The sequence below is a fragment of the Hippocampus bargibanti genome, linkage group LG13, assembly GCF_051943395.1.
Source record: "Hippocampus bargibanti isolate YZ-2025 linkage group LG13, ASM5194339v1, whole genome shotgun sequence".
Lineage (NCBI taxonomy): Eukaryota > Metazoa > Chordata > Actinopteri > Syngnathiformes > Syngnathidae > Hippocampus > Hippocampus bargibanti.
The window spans coordinates 3,300,428-3,309,461 of record NC_142746.1 but is presented as its reverse complement, the minus strand read 5'-3'; the positions used below and the strand labels follow the sequence as shown (position 1 = coordinate 3,309,461).

Here is a 9,034-nt window from a genome sequence, read left to right as displayed (position 1 = left end):
ATCGTTCTCGTGGCCGCCTCCACTTGCCGTCCAATCGCTGACTTGACCGTCACGCAATGTTCGGCTGAAGTCATGCTTAGGTCACGATTAAATTCAGAGCAGTGGATGACAAAGCCAACGTGTGAAGGACATATATACTATACTATACTATACTATACTATACTATACTATACTATACTATACTATACTATACTATACTATACTATACTATACTATCTCTGAAGATGGAGGTTACTGATTCGCTGTGGCGACCCCTTGAAGGGAAAAGCCGAAAGGAAAAGAAGATGAAGACTATACTATACTATACTATACTATACTATATTATACTATACTATACTATACTATACTATACTATACTATACTATACTATACTATATATACTACACTATACTACACTACACTACACTACACTACACTACACTACAATAAAATACAATACAATACAATATAATATCTTATTATTATTTTATTATCTGTTAGCTGACTGTTATTTAGCTATCTATCTAGCGATCTATTTGCTGTCTCTTAGCTATTTAGCTAACTAGCTGGTTATCGAGCTAGCTATTACCTATTTATCAGAATCAGAATCAGAATCATCTTTATTGCCAAGTATGTAGAACACACAAGGAATTTAGCTAGCTGGCTATTAGCTGGCTGTAATCTGGCTATCTGGCTGGCTATCTATTAACTAGCTATTGGCTAGCTAGCTTTCAATCGATTTGAATTATTCCGGGTTGAGTGAACGTTGGCGCGTGTGGCTGCCACTGCTCACCCCCAGGGAAACTTATCCCGTGACTGTAAAGTGACCTCGAGAGTTTTGAAAGCCGCTTAGAAATTAAATGTATGATGATGATGATGACATACGATGAGATGTCTTATGGCCTGGGAGGAGGATTTCCTTACAGAGTGAGACCTCAGGGCGCTATGGGCTGGGTGTGTCTGTTTGGTGGGGGGTGGGTGGGACGATGGACGACGAGCTGGGTGACAGCTATAAGAGAGAGACCCGAGGCCACGCCGACACATCACACCAACCACGTACCGTCGGGCACATCTTGAGGCTGCACAGCGTCCAGGAAATGGTCAGTGTGTTCACAAGTGTGTGTGTGTGTGTGTGTGTGTGTGTGTGTGTGTGTGTGTGTGTGTGTGTGTGTGTGTGTGTGTGTGTGTGTGTGTGTGTGTGTGTGTGTGTGTGTGTGTGTGTGTGTGTGTGTGTGTGTGTGTGTGTGTGATGTGTGCGTGTCTATGTGTGAGAGAGAGATAAAAAGAGATAGACATCGAGAGAAAGAGAGAGAAACATTAGTACATTGATACCTTGGTTTACGAACTTAATTGGTTCCCAGACAGAGTGTGTAAGGCAAAAGTGTGTATCCCAAAAATTAATTTCCTATAGGAAACCATTAAAATGAGAATAATCCGTTCCCAGGTCCCCATAAAACATAATTTTCTAAGCCTTAAAACTACACACGATATACCCGATTTTATGTATAATAAATGTGCTATGGTATTATAATTAATTAATTATAATTATAATTAAAAAGAAATAAACTGTACTGTATAATGAAGTCGTTTTATTGACCTTTGTGATGGTCGTTGATGGCTTGATGTTGAGGAACGTAGCCTTTTTCTTTCACAATCTTGAGGAATGATCCCTTGTATGTGCTTTCTCTGCGATAATTTTACCTTGTTCCTCATTAATTGTGTTCTGTTTAGCTGGGTTGATAGCTTTTTGCATCAGGTGTACAGGTGGCTTGTGCGGGTTATTCGTGGAGCCTGATTGATGGGATATTTTAACCTTGCAGTCTACACTCTGCCTTTGAACTAACAAAGTTGAAACGATCCCAAATTGCACTGTTTTCTATCCATTTTTTCACTCTCTCTCTGCTGTCTGCCTGTCTCTTTAATATTTAACCCCCCGCCCCTCACTGCTGTGTTCTTGACCAATCATTTGGCTTTAACCAAAGACTGGGGACGGGGAATAGAGGACAAAAAAGTCAGCCTCACTCGCTCTCTGTCTGTAACTAGATATTAGCTAGCTAGCTCTGGGTTCGTCAACCGAGGTATCACTGTAACTCTTTTCTTCCAAATTCCAGGTGAGTGGCAAAAGGTCACAGGTCAGCGAGGGCCGCGTCTGCGATGACGACTCCGAAAACAAAACGGGAGTCATTCGGCAGCAGCCGGTCGATGGATGCGACCGCCGCTCATCCTGCCAGCTGCTATCCAGCGACTCGTCGGAAGACGACAGCGGCGGCGAGCACGACGAGGTCAGCGTGGTGGCCCTCAACGTGAGTACTCCAAACGCACCGTTTGACGATGCACCGTTTTTGATGACCGGTCTGCTGTTCATCTTTCAATCTGTTGTGTTTTTCTTCTACGAGTGATGATATTGAGTCGTAAATAGCTGGCTATCTATTAACTAGCTATTAGTTAGCTATCTATCTATCTATCTATCTATCTATCTATCTATCTATCTATCTATCTATCTATTAGCTAGGTATCTAGCTAGGTATCTAGCTGGCTAGCTATTACCTAGCTAACTTTCTATCGATTTGAGTTATCCCGGGTTGAGTGAACGCTGGCGCGTGTGGCTGCCGCTGCTCACCCACAGAAAAACGTATCCAGTGACTGTAAAGTGACCTTGAGAGTTTTGAAAGGCGCTTAGAAATGAAATGTATGATGATGATGATGATGATGATGACGACAGAGGATTTTAATCGCTTTTGAGTGGCCATATTGTTTGATGTTGTTTTGGCGCCAGCTTCAGGCTCATTGCAGTACTTCATGTGACCGCCGCATATCGCCACATCTTATTTTTTTTTTCAAATAATCTGATAAAATCATCTAATGTTGCTCTTTGTATGCTACAATATTCTTTTAAAATCAATACATTTTATGCCATTGTTTGACTCTTACAAATTATGCAAATTCTAATGCGAGTGTGAATGTCATGCTGAATCAAATGTAATCATACTATCTGTTAATGGTATGTATTAATTTTTATATGCTAATGATTGATAACCCGACATTGGTGATGCAATGTCTAATCTTGATATGATATATGAACTCATGTCAATCCAATATTATGCTAATGCTAACACTGGGCTAGCATTGTGCTTACCTAGAAAAAAAAAAAACTAACAAAAAAGCGATGCTAATCTCGATTTGAAATATGAACTAATTTCAATCCAATATTATGCTACTGCTAATTTTGGGCTAGCATTGTGCTTACCCAGATAAAAACTAACAAAAAAGCAGCGAAAAATTCTGGCTGTAAAAAAATATTGTGCTAATGCTAACATTGGGCTAGCCTTGTGCTTACCCAGATAAAACCTAACAAAAAAGTGTCAAAAATTTCTGCCTGTGCACAAAAAAATATGATGCTAATGATAACATTGGGCTAGCATTGTGCTTACCCAGATAAAACCAAACAAAAAAAGCATCAAAAATTTCTGGCTGTGGAAAAAAAATATTATGCTCATGCTAACATTGGGCTAGCATTGTGCTTACCCAGATAAAACATAACAAAAAAAGCATAAACAATTCTGGCTGTGGAAAAAAATATTATGCTAGTGCTAACAATGGACAAGCATTGTGCTTATTCTGGCAGTGAAAAACCTATGCTAATGCTAACATTGGGCTAGCATTGTGCTTACCCAGATAAAACCTAACCAAAAAAATTCTGGCTGTGGAAAACATATTATACTAGTGCTGACAATGGCCTAGCATTGTGCTTACCCAGATAAAACCTAACAAAAAAAAGCGACAACTAATGATGGCTGTGGAAAAAAATGCTAATGCTAACATTGAGCTAGCATTGCGCTTAACCAGATAAAACCTCACAAAAAGTGTCAAAAAATTCTGGCTGGGGAAAAATAATATTGTGCTAAGGCTAACATTGGGGTAGCGTTATGCTTACCTAGATAAAACCTAACAAAATGCCAAAAAAGGGTGAAAAAAAGTCTGGCTGTGGAAAAAAATATTATGCTCATGCTAACATTGGGCTAGTATTGTGCTAACCCAGATAAAACCTCACAAAAAGTGTCAAAAAATTCTGGCTGGGGAAAATAATATTGTGCTAAGGCTAATATTGGGGTAGCGTTATGCTTACCTAGATAAAACCTCACAAAAAAAGCGATGCTAATCTTGATATGAACTAATTTCAATCCATTATGCTAATGCTAACATTGGGCTAGCATTGTGCTAACCAGATAAAACCTAACAAAAAAAGATATGCTAATCTTGATATGAAATATGAACTCATTTCAATCCAATATTATGCTAATGCTAACATTGGGCTAGCATTGTGTTAACCAGATAAAACCTACCAAATAAACCATGAAAAAATTCTGCCTGTTTAAAAAAAACGTGACACTGTGTTGCAGTTGGACAAGTGCGGACGTCTGCGTTTGGAGACGGTGGATGACCTCTTCAACATCCTGCAGCTGAGGAAGAAGAGGCGGCAGAGGAAGGCATCCATCTTTAAAAAGAAGTCAGCGCCATCCACTGAAACGCTGGTGAGGCAAAGTTGGCCCCCCTGGAAAGTGAAGAGAACAATGGCGATCCGCCGCCACCGCGGGCGTACGTGCATGATGCCATTTTGACATACAGTAAAGTCTCGTTATATCGATATCGGATATATCGATAGTCCCAGTTATATCGACACTATTTCTATGCACGCACGGAGAAAATTACATGCAAACAGGGTCGGATATATCGATAGTCCCGGTTATATCGATATTTTTTCAGACTCCCTTGAATATCGATATAACGAGACTTTACTGTATTTTCAGCCTGACACGGTAGAAGTGCCGCTTTTCTTCGCCGCCGCTGTGGAAAACAAAATGGCCGTCGTGGAGAAGTACCTGAACGAGGGAGGAAACCCAGATGCCGTCGACCATGTGAGTTTTGCCACTTTGAAATCCTAATTTAGCATTAGCATTTAACTCATTCACTGCCAATTGAAAATGTGTCCACTCCAGTGCCAGGGTTTTTGTCATTTTCACTCAAATTCAAGGACCCAAAGAATATTGAGTTTCAGGACTACATAAACCTTAGATTCTCTTTTTCACCAGAACAAAAATAGTTAATTCCGAAGTTATATTGGTCTGGAGTTATCTCAGCTTGAAATGAGGGCAGCTGTCCAAAATACAATACATATTGATTTATATAGCGCTTGAACAACAGCTGAAGCTGTAGCAAAGCGCTAACATGGACGAAAGGCAAATGCTGCCCCCTTGGTGGAAGAGAAAACATTGCCAGAGGTCTGACCAGCGCTTTATCAGCACCCCGTGAGAAAAAAAAAACAAAGAAATTTGGGGATTGCGCTCCACGTTACGCTTTTCAATTCCCGAATAAATTTGTCTGTGCTCAGTTCCAGAGGACCGGCCTGCACATGGCGTCGTTCAAAGGTCACGTGGAGGTCATGGCTGCACTGCTGGACGCCGGCGCCGCCATTGAAAGGAAAGACAAAGTGAGACTGTGATAACTAGACGATATCAAGGGAAGGAAATGCTGATGATTTACGGGGTTGTATGTGTGCGTTTGGGTGGTTGTTTGCATTTGTGTGTGACGTGCTACGCGTACGCTAGCTGGAGTCGACAGCGGTTCACTGGGCCTGCAGAGGCGGAAGCCTTCCCGCCCTTCAGCTCCTCCTTCAGCGCGGCGCCAAGATCTGTGCCAGAGACAAGGTGGACATTTGCAAAATTTGCTTCGCCGCACTTTCGAGCTAGCCGTAGCTAGCAAATGCTAAAAACATAGCCTCTGAAATATAATAATAATAATAAGAAGAATAAATTTCATTTATAAGTGCCTTTCCAAGCTCTCAAGATCACTTTTACAGTCACAGGATCAGTTTTTCTGTGTGTGAGCAGCGGCAGCCACACGCGCCAGCGTTCACTCAACCTGGAATAACTGAAACTACAGATAGCTAGCTAGGCCTTCACGGAACCCGGAAGGAACTCACATAGAAAGCTAGCTAACAGATAGCTAGCTAGGCTTTCACTCAACCCGGAAGTAACTCAGATAGAAAGCTAGATAGCTAACAGCTAGCTAGCTAGGCCTTCACTCAAACTGGAAGTAACTCAGATAGAAAGCTAGATAGCCGATAGACAGCTAATTCGACAAATAAGTAACTCGGATAGAAAGCTGGCTAATAGATAGCTACAGATAGCTAGCTCGGCCTTCACTCAATCCTGAAGTAACTCAGATGGAAAGCTAGCTAGCTAATAGACAGCTAATTCGATAACTAAGTAACCCGGCTGGGAAGCTAGCTAATAGATAGCGACCAGATAGCGCTTTCACAACAGCTGAAGCTGTAACAAAGCACTGAATATGGTCATATACAGGAAATAAAGCAGTCACAAAGATAGTAGAAAGCCCCTGGGAGTAAAACCAAGATCAAATCGGAATCATGTTTTACTAAAACACAGTTTGAGTTTCTATTCATTTTTAAAATGGTGCTTTACTGTTGTTGGTTTCTTGTTGTTGTCTTCCGTTGTCGTGGGAAACTTGTAGTGAAAGTGTCTTTTACTCCATATTTTGCGCAGTTACACAGTTGCCCCCTGCATGTGGCTGTCAGGACTGGACACATCCAGTGTGCCGAGTACCTCATCCACTGCGGCGCAGACCTCAACGCTAAAGACAGGGTGAGTAATAATAAAAATAATAATAATAATAATCCATTTCATTTCTAAGCTCCTTTCAAAACTCTCAAGGTCACTTTACAATCACAGGATATGTTTTTTCTGTGGGTGAGCAGTGGCAGCCACATGCCCCAGCGTTCACTCAACCCGGAAGTAACTCAAATAGATAGAAAGCTAGCTAATATAGCAAACAGATATCTAGCTAGGTAGCCAGCTAAATAGCAAATAGCTAGCTAGGTAGCTAGCAAATAGCTATCTACGTAGCTAGCTAGATAGCAAAAAGCTAGCCAGCTAGTTAGCTAGCCAGCTAGCTATATAGACAACTGGATAGCCAGAGTAGACGACCAGCTCGTCCCCAAAAGACACTAGTCTATGGTCCAAAGAAAAGAACCAAATCCCAATTTAGATTCCAAAATAATCTAGTCCAAAGAAGACAGAATCAGAATGTATATATTATTATTAATAACAACAACAACAATAATAATAATAATAATAATAATAATAATAATAATAATAAATAATAATAATAATCTTTCTAGCTAGCTAGCTATTAGCTATCTATTAGCTAACGAGCTAGCTTTCTATCTTCAGTGATACCTTGGCTTACAAACTTAATTGGTTCCCAGACAGAGTGTGTAAGGCGAAAAGTGTGTATCCATAAAATGAATTTCCCATAAGACTCAGATTTACTCAGATAAATCCTTTGATCCTCTCCTCTTTCATCTGGAACTGCTTCGTGTAACAAAGAGGGTACAGAAAGTACTTCAGAATGAATGACGATCTGTGTCTTTGTGTTGTCATGTTATTTGTTTTTTTTTTTTTTTTGTTCTTTTGACTTCAAGACGGCGCCACACGAGTGGCTGCCTTTCCAGCAGCTCCTGTACTTGTTTTTCTACTTTCATTCCTTTCATAACTGTGTTTGCTGCTGTGAAATGTAAATTTCTGCACTGCGAGACAAATGAAGACAAATCCAATCCAATCCAATAAAACCTAACAAAAAGCGTAAAAAAATCCTCGCTGTGGAAAAAAAATGCTAATGCTAATGCTAACATTAGGCAAGCATTGTGCTTACCCAGATAAAACATAACAAAAAAAGCATAAAAAAAATTCTGGCTGTGGAAAAAAACGTGCAACTCTGTTGCAGTTGGACAGTTTTTTGTCACTGTTGTTAAAACGCTACATAAATCAATATGTATTGTAGTATTGTGTTGTATAAGAAAAAGGTCATCCCATGTAAAAGTTCTTATCCCGAGTGAATGTACATTTTTGTTTTGTGTTAGGACGGCGACACTTGCATGCACGACGCTGTGAGGATCAACCGCTTCAAGATGATCAAGCTGCTCATGATATACGGCGCCAGTCTCAACGTCAAGAACTGCGTCAGTATAATTGCGCATCTCACGCACAGACGCACGTCCGACACGCACGTCACCTCTCACACGCGTCTTCCGCAACGCGACAGGATGGGAAGACGCCGATGGAGACTCTGTACTCTTGGCAGAACGGCGCCAAGAGCCTCCTGTTTAACTTCAGCGAGGAGAGGGCGGAGCTTAACGAGAAGATGATGTGACGTCGGCGATTAGTCGTCACGTGTTTTTTGATGTCTCCTCCCCCCGTGGATGCTCGGTGACGTTGATATTGTGAAACAGCCACACGATAGTGCAAATGTCGCTGGACGACATTGGCGTGTTTTTTTTCCTTCACGTCCATTTTGTTTTCTTTTTTTCCTTATCTATCTCTGATTGATGATAGATGACCAGTGATAGCGTGTTTTATTGATGTTTTAATCAACTTGTAACGACCCTGTTTCCCATGAAGTGGCTTTTCATACCTTTGCTAGCCATCTATTAGCTGTCTGGCTCGCTGGATAGCAATCTAGCTGACTAGCTTCCAAACCGTTGTTTATTTAAAGTACTTTCATCACAGCCACACTGCCATTGGCATTAGAAGAACACAAGTGAGCTAGCTCAATGCTAACATACAATTGGAAATGCCAGCGATGAGCTATTGGAAATTAGCACTGTTATTGCGGCAATTTTAAACCATCAAACAACTGTGACTTTCAGCCAAATATGATAAAACATGCAAATACAACCCGGCAGCGTTACTAGCGGGCATTGTCTTTTCTCCAAGAAAACAACAACTGCTAAACTTTTTCTTCAACATTAGTTTACTGAGTACATGTATCTCTTTTTCATCAATCAATCTTATGCCTATCTAGTTATCTATTTGCTATCTATTGTCTGTCTGACTGGCAATATATTAACTATCTAGCTAGCTAGCTAGTGTCTATCTATCTGGCTAGCTATCCCGCTGGCTAGTTATTAGCTGTATATTAGCTAGCTTTCTATCTATTTGAGTTACTTCCGGGTTGAGTGAACGCTGGCGTGTGTGGG

General features: G+C 40.8%; 1 protein-coding gene across 1 annotated transcript; it reads left to right on the top strand.

Moving 5' to 3' along the window:
* Positions 1–965: 965 nt before the first annotated feature.
* On the top strand, positions 966–8,739 carry LOC148889042 (uncharacterized). The gene is made up of 9 exons (XM_089012598.1): positions 966–1,079; positions 2,091–2,282; positions 4,380–4,511; positions 4,788–4,895; positions 5,369–5,467; positions 5,586–5,684; positions 6,543–6,641; positions 7,919–8,017; positions 8,101–8,739. The coding sequence occupies exons 1-9, from the start codon at positions 966–968 to the stop codon at positions 8,206–8,208; spliced, it is 1,050 nt and encodes a 349-aa protein (XP_088868724.1). The 3' UTR covers positions 8,209–8,739.
* Positions 8,740–9,034: the final 295 nt, after the last annotated feature.